General features: G+C 41.6%; 1 protein-coding gene across 1 annotated transcript; it reads right to left on the bottom strand.

The window, feature by feature from the left end:
* Positions 1 to 6,828: 6,828 nt before the first annotated feature.
* On the bottom strand, positions 6,829 to 7,318 carry LCE6A (late cornified envelope 6A). The gene is given in 2 exon segments (XM_077757088.1): positions 6,829 to 6,905; positions 7,066 to 7,318. Coding segments are annotated over 2 exon segments (330 nt in total).
* Positions 7,319 to 15,830: the final 8,512 nt, after the last annotated feature.

The following is a 15,830-nucleotide window of genomic DNA, read 5'->3' as shown; positions in this document are numbered from 1 at the left end:
ATAACACCTAAGCAGGGGGTGAATGAAGCAGTAAGCCATGTATTTAGGCCCTTTTATCCTATTCAGACATCATCTCACACTGGAATGAAGAATGGAGATGTTTTCTTGGCCACGTTTCAAGGATGGGTGAATTCCATCCTGTGAACAAAACTCGAACCAGACCTGAGAGATCTGCTTTCAGTCATCTGCCTGTTCTTCACTGACCCTCTCTGCCATTGCATAAGCAGCATTTCATTTTAATACAGCACGCTTTTTTTCAGTGGGAGACAAAGCAATAGTGCTTTGTCATTTTCATCTCTGATTGTGTTCTAGGAATGTCATTAAGTATATTGCTGGTCATTGAAAAAAACTTTCCTTTAGACTCCATTGTTAGTAAGACAATAATTCCCTTGAAGCCTGTATATATCAGACCACTTGTCTCTCTATATTTTATCTGTCAGGAAGCTCAGAACTAATTATTAGTCTGAGGTATAGTAACTGTATAGGTCACAGATTGAATATTTGTGCCCTTTTCTCTGGTCACCATTTCCCATTGCTTTCTGATTTTCCACTTGTAGTTTTATGACAAAGATGCTTTGCCCTCTCCTGGTCTGGTTCATAAAGAGAATCCAAACTGGTTCTAACCTGTGCCAGGGCATGGAGTGAGGCTTTCTCCTGTCCACAGTCCCATATGTGTGTCCTTTGACCTCACCTTTTGTGCCCAAACTTGTGGGAAGAGGGTCTGCTAGGATGGGATGGCAGAAGGAAGCCAGAGCCTCTGTTGGGAGATGATCTCTGGTGGGTGGAGGTCCTTGTTAAAGACCATCCATTTTGATTCAGTCCCTTGATCCTCACGATGTCCTGTCTTTCCCCTGACCCATCCTTACCCAGCCTCAAGGATGCTGGCTCACTCATTCTTTCCTTTTTAGTCAAGAGTCTTTATAGCCTCTAGAGGAAAGAAAAAATTGCTCATTTAGCATGCACTGACTCCAAGGTATTTCATAATTTGTTTTCACAGTAGAGGACCTCATCTCTGCACATTGGGATTGAACAAATATGTGAATGTGTGGCAGATGGAAGGAGCCAGATTTCTCACTGTTCAAGTGAGAGGTTATAGATAAGCAAGAAAGAGGTGTTGGCCAAGAAAGAATTCACTGAAAATTTAAACAAATAGGTATTTTTTTGGGCAACTAGAATTGCAATTCCAGAGACAGATTCAGGTAAAAACCTGATTCGTGTTGTGAGGAAAACTAAGAGGCTGCCAGGGTCATTAAAGGCAAAGGGTCATGATTACAGCTGGCATTTATGTCCTCCATGCAAAACAGGGATATAAACAAGGTTAACTGCAGGGTGCCTGAGTGGCTCAGTTTGTCTTCAGATCAGGTCATGGTTCCTCAGTTTGAGCCTTATATGGGGCTCTGTGCTGACAGCTCAGAGACTGGAGCCTGCTTTGGATTCTGTAACTCCCTCTCTCTGTCTCTTCCCCACTTGCACTCTCTATGTCTCTCTCTCTCTCAAAAATAAACAAGCATTAAAATATATATATATATTTATAAACAAACCAGTTTTATAAAAAATAAAAAATATCATATATATATAAATATATTTATAAACAAACCAGGTTAACTGGGATTGGTTGTATGAATATGCAAATGAGGGACTGAAATTTGTCAAATCGCGTTGGCTCCTCCCCAAGTGAAGAATGCAAACAATTCAAGGCTCATAGTGAGGAGAGAGTTAAGTTCAGACTTAATCCCATTCTAAGCATTAGAAAAACACCACACAAATCCCAGTTGAAAGACGTTCTACAAAATACCTAACTAGAACCCCTCAAAACCCTCAAGGTCATCACAGTCAAGAGGACTCTAAGGAGACAAGACAATTGAATGTAAAGTGGTGCCCTGAATGGAACCCAGGAATACAAAAAAGACATTTAGTAAAAATTAAGGAAACCTGAATAGAGTATGGATAAGGACTTTAGTTATTAATAATATATTAATACAGGGGCACCTGGGTGGCTCAGTCGATTGAGCGTCTGACTTTGGCTCAAGTCATGATCTTACTGTTAGTAGGTTCAAGCCCTGCATCAGGCTCTGTGCTGACAGCTCAGAGCCTGGAGCCTGCTTCAGATTCTCTATCTCCCTCTCTCTCTGTCCCTACCCCACTCATGCTCTGCCTCTCTCTCTCTCTCTCTCAAAAATAAACATTAAAAAATTTAAAATTTTTAAATAAAAAATAATATCTCAATATTAACTCTTTAATTGTAACAAATATACCATGCTAATGTAAGATCTGAACCACAGAGTAAACTGGACGCAGGGAACACAGGAAATTCTGTATACTATCTTTGCAACTTTCCTGTGAATCTAGAACTATTCTTTAAAAAAATTTTTTTAATGTATATTTATTTTTGAGAGACAGAGAGACACAGTGTGAACAGGGGAGGGACAGAGAGAGAAGGAGACACAGAATCTAAAGCAGGTTCCAGGCTTTGAGCTGTCAGCACAGAGCCCGACGCGGGGCTTGAACCCAGGAGCCGCAAGATCATAACCTGAGTTGAAGTTGGCTGCTTAACCAAATGAGCCACCCAGGCTCCCCAATTTTTAACTATTCTAAATAAGAAACCTATTTAAAAAATTAAGTGCACACCAAATGTAAGTTACAACTAATATTTATTGAGCTAAATATGTCAGAATGTTACCTATGACATCATAAATAATCCCCTCCACAGCCTCGTGAGGCTACTATTATTTTACATAATTTAAAAAATTTTAGTTTGATGTCGATTTATTTTTGACAGAGAGAAGGAGCGTGAGCAGGAGAGACAGTATCTGAAGCAGGTTCCAGGCTCTGAGCTGTCAGCACAGAACCCAATGCACAGAACCCAGAGCCATGAGATCATGACCTGAGCTGAAATTGGACACTCAACTGAGTCACCCAAGCCCCCCACCCAGTTTTTAGATGAGAAAACTGAGGCCTAGAAAGACACAAAAGCTTGCATAACAGGGTTTTCAAACATTTGAAATGGGTTTCATTCAACAGGGGTCTGAACATGTACTTGTTCTGTTAAGGAAGGTTTGACCTATGATTCACACAGGTATAGGTAGAAACAGGATGTGATTTCATGTATTTTTAAAATCAAGTAATACATTTACATGAAAATTAAAAATCAGGTAATCCAATAGGTTGTAATATGAAAAGAAATATGTCTCATTCTAAATAATCAACATATACATTTATTTCTTTGCCTCCTTCTAGAAGTGTCTATTTACTTCCCCAGTGAAGCACAGTGGATCACGGTCAGCATCCCTTCCTACCCTCCCTTTTATTTAGACATGTTTTGTTTTTCATGCTCCTATGGGCTTACCACTGTAACTTTAAATACCGTAACTCAAACCCAATTCCTTTGCCTGCCAAGTGGAGGTAGCACTTCCTGACTTCCCGTTAAATAAGAGATCAGATCAGCACGACATAGCTTCTTCTGCCTTAGGATGATTTCGTTTTCATATTTTATTTGTGGCAGCTTTACAGGAATAAATAAAAACAATGACTTTTTATTACTATTTGTGTTATATCATAGAGCGCACAGTATATAGTAACAAAGTATGGTCTGTCGCATGTTGTAAAGTTAAGCTGGCATAAGCTAGGCCAGCCTCCCTAGACGTGACCAAGGGGCCAGGCTGGTGAGAGCACGTCTGTCGCAACCGGAGACCAGGAGGAGCCGGACCCCATGAGGCAGGCCTGACCTGATCTGAGGTCACTGGGTTCAGTTCAGGTCCCAAGCGAGAATGTCCCTTCAGGAAGGCTGCAATGACGACTGGTTGGAAGAAGACAGTGCCCTGTTGAATTGTTCACCCAGGAGTCTTCCAAAGTCCCTCTGGGAATTCTTTAAAATATGTAACAGCTCACTTTCTTAAAAAATTTATGTGTTCTTCACTTAGCCCATGCAATACTGCAGTAATTTTTTTAAAAATTAGACGAAAGAGCATATTAAATGTCAAGTGCTCTTTCAAAATGAAATTGTCTAATTAGAAAATGTTGAAAACATTTAACTATTTAACATTCATTGAAAGTGTGTAGTTAGGGGGCACCTGGGTAGCTCAGCTGGTTGAGCGTCCGACTTCAGCTCAGGTCATGATCTCATGGTTTGTCGGTTCGAACCCCATGTTGGGCTCTGTGCTGACAGCTAGCGCAGAGCGTGGAGCCTGCTTTGGACTCTGTGTCTCCCTAGCGCAGAGCGCCTCCCCTGCTCACACTGTCTCTCTCTCTCTCTCTCTCTCTCTCTCTCTCAGAAATAAATGAAACATTTTTAAAAAGTTTATAGTTAGATAGAGTGAAAAGAAAGCTGGCCATGCCACTTACCTTTAGATATCCCTATAAATGTAAGATTTTGGATATAAGATGTTTGCACAAAATGTGAAGTCTGCATTTTTAATTATTTATTATGTAACAAAGGTAAATGCATAATGTTAAAATGAAACCACACTAAACAGATGTAATAATATTAACATTTTTGATGTATAAACTTATTTAGAAAATGCAAAGATGACAAATGCAGACCCTTATGAAGAAAAATAATAATCAAATCACTAGACTTTTTCAATGTAGAAATTTCAAAGTCAGTTTAATGCAGACTGGACAGTGTAGTATGCAATAATAGGTAAGTTGAACAATTAGCAAAGGGAATCCAAGTACCGACTGGGGAATTGAGTAGACCAAATATTGAGTAATACTCTTGTCAAAGAAAACTTGTTTCAGTCAAAACTTTTTGTTTAATTGTTGTTTGGTGAGTGTCCATTTTCAATATAGAACTGAAATAAAAATAGAAAAAAGAGATACTTAGATATTACACAATCATCCAAATATTGACATTTTTATTTTTTCCTTAGGTAAAAATGAGATTTTTCCACCTAGAATTCTCTCACACAAACATAACTGAACATCTAAAATCAAGGATATTTAAAACGTATCAGCCCACTATGGAAGTTCAACCAATGGTATATCAAAATTCAGAAGACATTGCTTTATACAATAAATAGCATACGTTTTCCCTTCAAAAAGAGAAGGCACATAATCTTTTCTTAAAAGTATAGATTTCATGGCAGTAAAACAGGTAGATACTTGGTAAGTTCCTCAGAAAGTATATTTTTATTTCTCCACAAAGTAGATTTTTCCTTTAGCTATAGTAATTTTTCATGTAGTACTCATTCTTGCTCTCGAACAAAAGAAATCCCTTTCACAAAATGATTTTCTTAAATGGAGGCATTTTAATTGCCTCTAACATGCAATCTTTCTGGAGAGTCTGAAAAAAAAATTCTTCATAGTCATAGTCTTTGACAATTATAAAATTCTAAAGATTTATCTTAGGAAAATTACTTAGAATAATCACCAATGAGAATGTTTATTTTACTAACGTTTATAGCAAAACATGGAAGCAACAAATGGAAGTCTCCCAAATCAAGGAACTAGTTACACAAATCATATCATGATGCATTCATACAATGGACTATAATAGTGTTGGTCAATATTTATTAGCACAGAAGAGTACTGACAATCATACTATTATGTAAAAGATCAGGTTATAAAGTATTCTGATATGATCCCATTTTGTGATTTTTTAGAAAGTTTGGAAATAGATTCTGAAATTATTAGCAGGAGTTATTTTTAGGTGGTAAGATTTTTGATTGATCTTAATCATCTTCCTTATGTTTATCTACATTAATACATCTTTATACAGGCATGCATCATTTGTTTAGAGAGAAAAATTACACATTCAGAATTATAATTATATAAAATTAGGCTCTATCTATATACTTCCAGAGAGAGAGAGATGCTAGCAGAGGCAAAATCAGGTCACAGCAGTCAGGAGGATTGTTAAGGTCTCAAAATTGGCAGCTTGAGTTTTGGGAATGGTAGATAAGCTGATACTCTGCCCTGAGGCTAGGCAACAGAATCCATTGGGCTGGGTACTTACTTAGTTAAAAACATATTTTAAGTTTCCCCTGGAAAATGAGAATCAGCTAAAAATTATCATCTGGAACTTATACTGATTTGCAAACGGATTGAGCCTCAAGTCTCAAGCCCCACCAGGCACCTGTACTTACTTCAGGTCTACCCCACTCGGGGGCAACAGACCCTAAGCGTGGGCCCAGACTCTCTCCAGGGGCACAGAGGATCCATGGAATCTGGGGTTTCATACCTGCCTTATGAGCTGTTTCATATGGTCATCTCACACCTGGCAGTCCAGCCAAGTTGAAATCCATGTCATTGGCAAGTACCCTACTTGTACATGAAAAGTACCATTTCCACCTGGAAAATTCCTCCCCCTCCTTGCACCCCCAGCACAAAAGTCTGCTGGTCTTTAAAAGCCCTGTTGAAAACAACTACCCCAAAGGCCTGTTCTCCCTCAGCATGCTCTGTCTGCTTCAGATTCCTCTTTCCAAGACCCAGGAAACCACTTTTGATCTTCACCATCAGGATGTCTCTCCCTTCTGTCCTTGACTGTTTGTACTCTTTTCCCCCTTTGAGTTCACACAAAGCGAGAAAAAAGTCAATCACCTTACAGTTATATTTATTATTCTACATATTTCAATCTACAATGTACATTGTTCCCCCCACTAGATTGTAAGCTTTTCTAGAACAGGAAAGAACCTCCTATTACATTACAGTATAGAGTAAGTGCTCAACATATGTTTACCACACTGAGGTTCTCAGTGAGAGGATTACACAATGACAGGCTGATGGCTATGAGGATACAGAGACAGAAATCTCAAACCATGTGTCTTTGAAGCACCACCAGCAAGCATCCTGAGAGGAAAGAAAGAGGTACAGCATCCATCTGCGGAAGCCTCAGCCCCTCCAGGGACCTCGGGAGTTTGCAGCAGCCACGGCTTTGGCTCTGAGTTGTTGCTGAGCTGTAGGAGTGGCTGGAAGACAGAAGCAGGAGTGCAGCTTATGGGGGCCAGGAAGTGCTTCCCAGTCCAAATGAGAAGGAGGGTTGCCCAGAGCTTCCCGGCGGAATGAGTGCAGAAAGCTGGGTGGGGAGACAGCAATGGTACCTGTGTCCCTCTCCTTTGGGCCAGTCACCTTAACACTCCTCTTCTTTGATGTGGTAGACTGTCCCACCACTGAGGCAGCAGGGCTTCTTGTGGCGAGCCCTCCGGGAATGTGCTGGGCTCTGATCCCCAGGCTTCTGGGAACCGGAATCGCTGATCCGGGCTCCTGAGCAGGGGTCACAGCAAGGAGCAGAGTAGGCAGCCAGGGAAGGTTTGGGGCACTGAGGAGGGGAACATTTGGGAGCACTAAGGGTATTCCAAGATTGCTGCTTCTGCTGTGACATCGGTGGGCTTGCGAGTGGAAACTGGAAGGAAAATGCACTGGATTAAGTCAGGGCCTTGTTTCTTTTCTCCATGGGCTGGAACTGTCAAAATGAAGCTGGCATTTACAACCTTCTAAAATCCATCCCAGGAGGGACAGAAATGGATCTGAAAGGGTAAATTGGGGGAGTAAGCCATGGTGGGAACTCCCAGGGGACCCACTCACCAACAACCAAGCTAATAACTTACTCTTCTTAAACAAAGTGCAGCTGAATTGACCTGACCATCCACTTTCCCAGGCCAGTGTCCACCATATTCAAGTGTAAAGGGGAAACAAATCTCCACTCTTTCTTCACTCAGCCTTACTTTGTTCCGAGTGTCCTAAGCCTGGAATATCTTCTCTGCCTCTTCATCCCTCTGTCTTCTGTGGTTTTCTCCCATGTTAAGTCATTTGAAGTCTTTTGCAGGGACTATCTCCCTTCCCTTCTCCCTGCCCTAAAGCTCTCTTACCTGGCGAGAGGAGAGATCAGGCCTGACTTTGCAGCACCTGAGTGAGAGACATCCAAGTGTCTCCCCACCCAGAGGTAGTCTCACCCTAGAGGAGGATGGTGTGGACAAATTATCCCAGAAGGAATCTGGAGGCCTTTTATACATCCTCCAGTGAAGCCTTCAGGCTACATGTTATTGGAAGGCAGCTGTGAGTGGAGTATTTATGCAAATGTTTCACAATTCCCAGAGCTAGATTCCTCAGTGGCACACAGTGGGATATGGGTCAAAGGAATCCCATGTGACTGAGCAACCAGAGGCTCTAGCTTTCAGAGTGGCCTGAGTAGGCTGAGTATCCTGGCCAAGTCTAGATGAGATCTCTGGGGACCCAAGAGGGACATGTCTACTGTAGAGATCTCTCTAGGATTGATGAGGAAGGGCTAAGTTCGATGCCACCCAAGTTTGTGGAAGACCCTTCCTGTCCACCCTGATTCTCCTTCCATGTTTTCTACCACTCAGCTCAAGGTCACCACCTCCATGGAGACTTGCCTGGTCTGCCAGACCACATCTGAGTCCTCCCTCCTCTGAATCAGAGATACCTCTCACAGCCTTTATAGCTGCTCATAATTAAGTGACCTACATATTTGTCCTATCACCTTTATTACACAATTCCTTAATGACAAGACCTTGTCTTTATCACTTCTAAATTCCTAGGGCCTGATATTGTCTTTGACATAAATGCTCATTAATACTTGTGGAATGGAATAATCTATGTGCCATTAAAATAGACTTCGCATGTGGGGAGAAGAAAAATCAGAGAAACACAAAACAAAACCCACTTGTTTTTATTTTATAGGTCAAATCTCAACTTGGACTCAATGGACTGAAGAGTCCATGTAAGTGAAACAGAAGGTGAGATGGTAAGAAGCCTTTCTCAGCCTATTAGAACAGGACCCTGGGGAGACAGCACTTGAGTTATAGGGCCTCAGAGATCAGACCCCTTATTCCCTCACTTCCTTCTCCCTCCTAACTCTTCTTTCCTCTCTTCCCTCTTCTCCTCCCTCTCAGGCATCAGAAGTAGTTCTAACTGCTACTCAGAAAGGCATCATGGACACTAAGCACTGGGAGGGCAGAATAACTCTGGTCTTACTATTCCAGTGGCTCCTTTTCCCCATCCGGACTCATATCACATAAGCCCACATTCTGATACCTCATATGCCACAAATGCATTTCTTTAAGGTAAACTCACAACCATCCAACCCACACTTCCCCTACCCAAGGGCTGAGGACTCTTTCTGGAAGCTCTTTCCCCCTTCCTCTCTAGTTCCCCAGACCACTCCTCATAATGCTGGCCCCCTTAAGTCTCAGAGTCCAGTCATTTTCAGTACAGTGAATTCCATCACAGTGTTGGGGGTTGACCCCACCAGGATTGGTGCTTTCAGTGGTGGAGGGCCACATCTAGCTTTGTCTATTCCCTGAAGTGAGACTTTTTGAGGTCCTTGAGCAGTCCACTGTTACTAGACTTCCACATCCAGCCAGTTCCAGATCAGGAACCCAGACATGTGTCTCCCTCCAGTGCCACTCCATTTCTCCCTGGCTTAGGTGTCTATGGGCATGATTCTGTGATTTGGTATTTGCTAAGCACCTACTCTGTCCTGGATACAAAAAGCAGTAAGAGCCCTGTTTCATGCTTCAGAGCTTTTACTCTAGAGATAGTACAGACACATTACACATTAATAGATAACATAAGATGGTAAGTGAAAGATGGGCAGAGAGGCAGTGAATTCTGGTTATGGGTTGAAAATGGAACTCGTCAGCTTACATGTACCAAATCAGAATGATACTATTTTGAATGACGTTGTTCCTACTATTATTAGCATCCCATCCTAGTCTGGGGACAGGAGCCCATCCCCGATAATTTTCCACCATTTCTCATTCCTTTATTTATTTATTTATTTATTTATTTATTTATATTTTTTTACAAATAGTTTATTGTCAAATTAGTTTCCACATAACACTCAGTGTTCATCCCCACAAGTGTCCTCCTCCATGCCCATCCCCCCTCCCCCCCACATCCATCAGTCCTCAGTTTTTGTCAGCATTCAAGAGTCTCTCATGGTTTGCCTCTCTCCCTTTCCCCCACCATTTCCGCCCTTCTTCTCCCCCTTGTTCCTCCGTCAAGTTCCTCCTAATCCTCCTATACGTGCAAACATATGATATTTGTCCTTCTCTGCCTGACTTATTTCGCTCAGCATAACACCCTCAAGGTCCATCCATGTTGCTACACATGGCCAGATTTCATTGTTTCTCATTGCCATGTAGTATTCCATGGTATAGATAAACCACATCTTCTTGATCCATTCATCTGTTGATGGACACTTAGGCTCTTTCCATGTTTTAGCTATTGTGGAGAGTGCTGCTATGAACATTGGGGTACATGTGCTCCTATGCCTCAGCATTTCTGTATCCCTTGGGTAAATTCCTAGCAGTGCTATTGCTGGGTCATAGGGGAGTTCTATTGTTAGTTTCCTGAGGAACCTCCACACTGTTTTCCAGAGGGGCTGTACCAGTTTACATTCCCACCAACAGTGTAGGAGGGTGCCCGTTTCTCCACATCCTCGCCAGCATCTAGAGTTCTCTGATTTGCTCATTTTAGCCGTTTCTCATTCCTAATCCCAAGTTGTGACCCTATTGCTCTGAGCAATAGATGTCCCTCTTCTTTCCTCCCTCCCTCCCTCCCTCCCTCCCTTCCTTCCTTCCTTCCTTCCTTCCTTCCTTCCTTCCTTCCTTCCCTTCTTTATTTCTGTCTGTCTTTTTCTTCTTTGTACTGGTTCTTCTTCTGAGAATATTCATCCCCTCTTCTCTTTGCCTTTGGAAAGTCTTTTAAGGACCAATCTAAATCCTAACATCCTCTGTAATGGGTTCCCTAATAATGCCTGACCAAGAAAATCTTCCAGAGGATTTATTGCTTGCTTTACATGTAATTTGTTATTATGCACATTTTATGTGAAATTCTAAATGTTTTAAGCATAATACTATGTCTCCTATATCTTCTATCTCTTTTCAGTGAATGCAATGGTTCATTGTACATATTAGTTATTAGCTATTGAAAAATGCTTGTCATCACCATTTGTAAAAACAGTTTAAGGAATTCTTTCCATATGTTATGTCCTGAGTCAATTAATTTCATATGACTATGAGCTCAGGCCATGATAAAATCAGAGACTTACAGTGAGGTGGATTGTCTACATCACACTGTGGACACTTCAACTACATTTCCTGGATACTATGTTTTTTTTATTTAGGTTGTGCCAAAAAAATCAATTTGGAGTCAGTGTTCAGGAATAACTACCACAGGTACTTCTTATTTCAGAACTCATACCTGTCCTTGTTTTCCTAATTAGAGATACTAAGAGATCTTCTGTCTCTAGAGTTTTCCTCCTGGTACAACTGTAGCAAAATCACCATGATCCTGACTTATACCCAAGGCTACAAGTAACATCATGAGGACAGACCACTGAGCCTAAATGCTTAGTTTCTATTTCAGTAGAAGAAATTGTCACTAGCAAAGGATAGGCTTAGTGTAACCTTTTCTTCATCAAAAAGCTCAGTCACTTATGTTCTCCTCTCTCATGCAAAGGAAGTAGAGGAGAATCTTCTGGTATTTAAAAAAAAAAAAGAACTAAAACTGTGCTCAGAATTTATGTTGTCCATACTCCTCATAAAATAACTTTTTAAAAATATAAAAGAAAATATAAATATAAAATAAATGTATAAATACATAAAATCTTGAGATGTAGAGTCTTTTTAAGTCTCAAAGAAAATCTAAACGAAACTGAACCAAAGACTTTACAGGATGACTTCTGGAATGACAGCAAGACGAACTCCTTAGATATTGTCCCCCAAGAAAACAACTATAGCTGTTGACAATTACTTTAAAAAAACTTTTAAAGTCTCTATAAATTGTCCTAAGGGCATACAGAAAATGAAGAAAACTTTTATTCAAGAAAATCTACTAAATGTCAGTAACAACTAAAATCCAACATTTCTCATAACATCTCTAGCTCTACATTGCAGAGGCTAAATCCCAAGACAGTGCAACCAAGACATGAGGGCTCCCTTCTACACAGCTCCCACTAGAGAGACAGGCAGTGATTCCACCTCAGGTGCAACAAGCCTAGAATCCTAAACCCCTGATCACTTTGCCTCGCCTAACTTGTAGGATGGAAAATACATGGTGGAGAAGCAATTTAAGAAGACTAGAGGGGGGCACCTGGGTGGCTTAGTCGGTTAAGCATCCGACTTTCGCTTAGGTCATGATCTCGCGGTTCGTGGGTTCGAGCCCCGCGTCGGGCTCTGTGCTGACTGCCAGCTCAGAGCCCGGAGCCTGTTTCAGTCTGTGACTCCCTCTCTCTCTGACCCTCCCCTGCTCATGCTGTCTCTCTCTCTCTTAGAAATAAATAAAAATATTAAAAAAATAAAAAAGAAGACTAGAGGTTGCCATCCCAGTACAATGCCCTGCCCATATAACAAGGATGTCACTCCAGGAGAAGCAGACAAAACTGTCCCCAAACTCAACTCCAGAGCAGTGGCTCAGAGATTTTGACCAGAGGAAGGGGCAAGCCAAAGAGCAAAAGACTTTGAGGTTCTTGACAAAGGACCTGGCTTTATTCAGAACAGAGTTTGGAAGTTCAAACCTAAAAGCACTCTGAAAAATAAGGGAGATTTTATTAAGAAAAGGTTGCTGATCCATGACAGAAATATGTTGAACCACAGAAGGACAGCTAGTTTACCAGAGAGAACCAAGGAAAGCAAAACCCTCCTGGGTTCAGAACAAACCTCAAAGATCCCCTCAAAAACCAACCCTGCAAAGGGCCCTGGACCTAATTGGATCTGACCAATGAAAAGATTTGAGAGTTCAGAAATAAACTCATCAATGCCTGGTCAATTGATTTTTGACAATGTGCCAAGACATTTCACTGAGGAAACAATAGTCTTTTCAACAAATGGTGCTGGGAAAACTATATATCCACATGTAAAAGAATGAAGTTGTCCCCTACCTACACTATTAAAAAAAATAATTCAGAATGAATCCAAACCTAACTGAAGGGCTAGAAAATATAAAACTCTTCATGTATGAAAAAAATCTTCATGACCTTGTAGGGAAACAAACATTTCTGTTTTCATGAAAATCTAATCTGAGGTAGATATTTATAGCACCTGACCTTAGGAGGCATCCAGTATAAAGGAGGAAAGACAACCCCTGACCCTCTTACAATTGGAATATTACATTTCTCAGAGCTATAGAATCCTCTTGTCAGAGAATTCCTACCTAGAAATCATGGTGGTCATGTGTTGCTTTGGCCAGCAATCATCTCCATACATGTTAGTATACTAGTTGACTTTTTGGAAAGGATCCCCCAACTGGTGTAGTGTTTGAGCTCTCTTGTTCTTGACACCAAAGGAAGATACATCCCTCTTCTAGCTTCTTGGAATAGCCAAGGAACAGATACACGCTAAAGATCAGGAATATGGATGATTCCTCATGGGACTTTGAATCTTGAATGATTAACTAAAGACACAGGGACATCTAGAGGTCATATTAATCACAGCAGTAGTGATGGATTCCTACTATCTGCTCCCCCAGACACCTGTGTTTTTTTCATGAATTAAAATATAAATTCGAGGTATTGGCTATTTATCAAGTTTAAAATAAGACTATCAAGCCATACCTTAAAAAATGATATCTTGCCATCTGCAAAGACATGGATGGATCTAGAAGATATTATATTAAGTGAAATAAGTCAGACAGAGAAAGACAATGGCATGTGGTTTCACTAATATGTAGAATCTAATAAACAAAACAAACAATCAAACAAAAACAGAAACAGATTAACAAATACAGAGAACAAACTGATGGTTGCCACAGGGGAGGGGAGTAGGAAACAGGCAAAATAGGTGAAGGGGAGTAAGAAAGGACAAACTTTTATTTATAAAATAAATAAGACAGGGATTAGAAGTACAATATATGGAATATAATCAACAATATTGTGATAACATTGTATGGTGACAGATGGTAATCACACTCTTTATGGTAAGCATTATGTAATGTATAGAATTGTCAAATCATCATGTTGTACATCAGAAACTAATATAATACAGTATGTCAACTATATTTCATTAATAAAAAAGACTATCAAGGCAAGCTAAACTCAAAGTAAAATTAATAATAATTAAATATCATGCGAAGTTTGTAATTAAAAAACATTTTGATAAAAAAAATCAAGACTATTTTGCAAAACATAGATATGAAATATTTGACCTGAAAAGACTCAAAGAAAGAAAAAGAAGTGACTGATTTTTTTTTAATTTCCTGATTCCTTTGACAGGCATTTTTAATTTTTACAATCTTTGCCACACGCTATATGGATGTTTCTAGTTAGAATTAACCAAGGTTCATGAGATATTTGTAGAAAGTTCATGTACACTTTTCTAAACAAATTCAAAGGTGAGTTGGGGCAGTGTATACGGGGAAGGGGTGTGTAAGGAGGAGGAGACCAATGGATGGATGGAATATGTATGTCTCCCTGCATTGTCCCAAGGACTAGGCTGCACCCTGAAGAAAGCCCAAGTCAAAGTTCAAAGAGAGTTTCATAGGAGTTGTCTGAGAAATGGTATCAGAGTGGGACGCAGAGCCATTTTCTCTCCCCTCCTCCTATTGCAAACCATGTGACCAGCACACATTTGATTTCCAAGATCTCTAGGCAAGAAGAAAATGGATAGTGGTAGGAAAAAATACTGGGACATGAGAGGCAAAGAATAATCTAGAACAGGAGAGTGAACAGATTTCTTGTTTTATTGTTGAGGAGCGGATGGCAAGGAGAGTGGCTGGGGAGTGGATTAGAGTCTGTGGTTTGGGGAATCCACGGCAGACAACGCAGTTGGTGTCAGAGGTCAGCAGGGGGAGGGGAATCCCAGAGCAGAAGGACTCTCCAGCTCGGAACTCAGACTGAGACAACTCAGCCCCATGGGCAGGCCCAGCAGGAGGAGCAGGAGCAGGAGAAGCATTTGGCCCTTGGCTGCCCCCAAGCCTGCTCTTCTTGGCTCAGAGTCCGCTTCAGCAGCAGCCTCCAGATGACTGCCCGCCGCTCCCGCCGCAGCACCCGGAGCCCCCCGAGGGCTGGCTGCAGCAGTCAGAGCTCTGGTGTCTGTGGCGGTGGGACCTGCGTCGCCTGTGGTGGCTCAGACAGCAGCCCCCGCCCCCGGAGCTGCAGCAGCCTCCGCTGCCCCCTGAGCTGCAGCAGCCCCCGCCCCCAGAGCTGGAGCCACAGCAGCCCCCAGAGCTGACACTGCAGCAGGAGGAGACTGGGGGGCACTTGGGGGGACATTTAGGGGTGGGACACTTTTGCAGGCACTTGGGAGGGGGCTGGCACTGCTGCTGGTTCTGCTGGCAGGACATCTCGGCAGGCGGGGTCAGGAGCTGAGGGGGAGTCACACAGTCAGACCCAGGACACAGAGCCCCCTGCCCTTCTCACCCTCTTAGCATATCATAATCATAGAAACATCATTAGAAACATCTCATATAATCCGGCAGCTGCACGACATTCCTGTGCTCAGGCATCATCTCTTCGGAACCTCAGCTGAGCCTTATAAGTCAGACACACACTTTCTTCTAATATACAAGGTAGTAAACTAAGACCAAACCATATTACCAAACCCATCCAAGAGTCTAAAGCCTTGTGGGTGAAGATGGTACTGGTTTCAACCGCGCCTTCCAACTCTGAAGTTGTTCAATTAATAGGCCATTTGAGGGGATACTATTTCTTAACGGAAACCAGCAGTAATTGTTGCCTCTTGTCAAACTTCCAAGATGATTTTATTCTGTGGGGTCAGCATTGCAAAGGAACTTGGAGATGGCCCACTTCAGTAAGCTCACATTATTAAAGAGACTGATAAGCCTCTCAGCCAGTCCAAGGCTGGTACTTAAAACTGGACCCCTCATATCAGTCCAGAACGCCGGTCTCCTCTCTCTACCACCTCAAGCTGAGA

Source organism: Crocuta crocuta, unplaced genomic scaffold, assembly GCF_008692635.1.
Source record: "Crocuta crocuta isolate KB4526 unplaced genomic scaffold, BGI_CrCroc_1.0 scaffold786, whole genome shotgun sequence".
NCBI classification, from domain to species: Eukaryota; Metazoa; Chordata; class Mammalia; order Carnivora; family Hyaenidae; genus Crocuta; species Crocuta crocuta.
The sequence above is the reverse complement of the archived record's forward strand: the minus strand, read 5'-3'. Positions and strand labels throughout refer to the sequence as shown.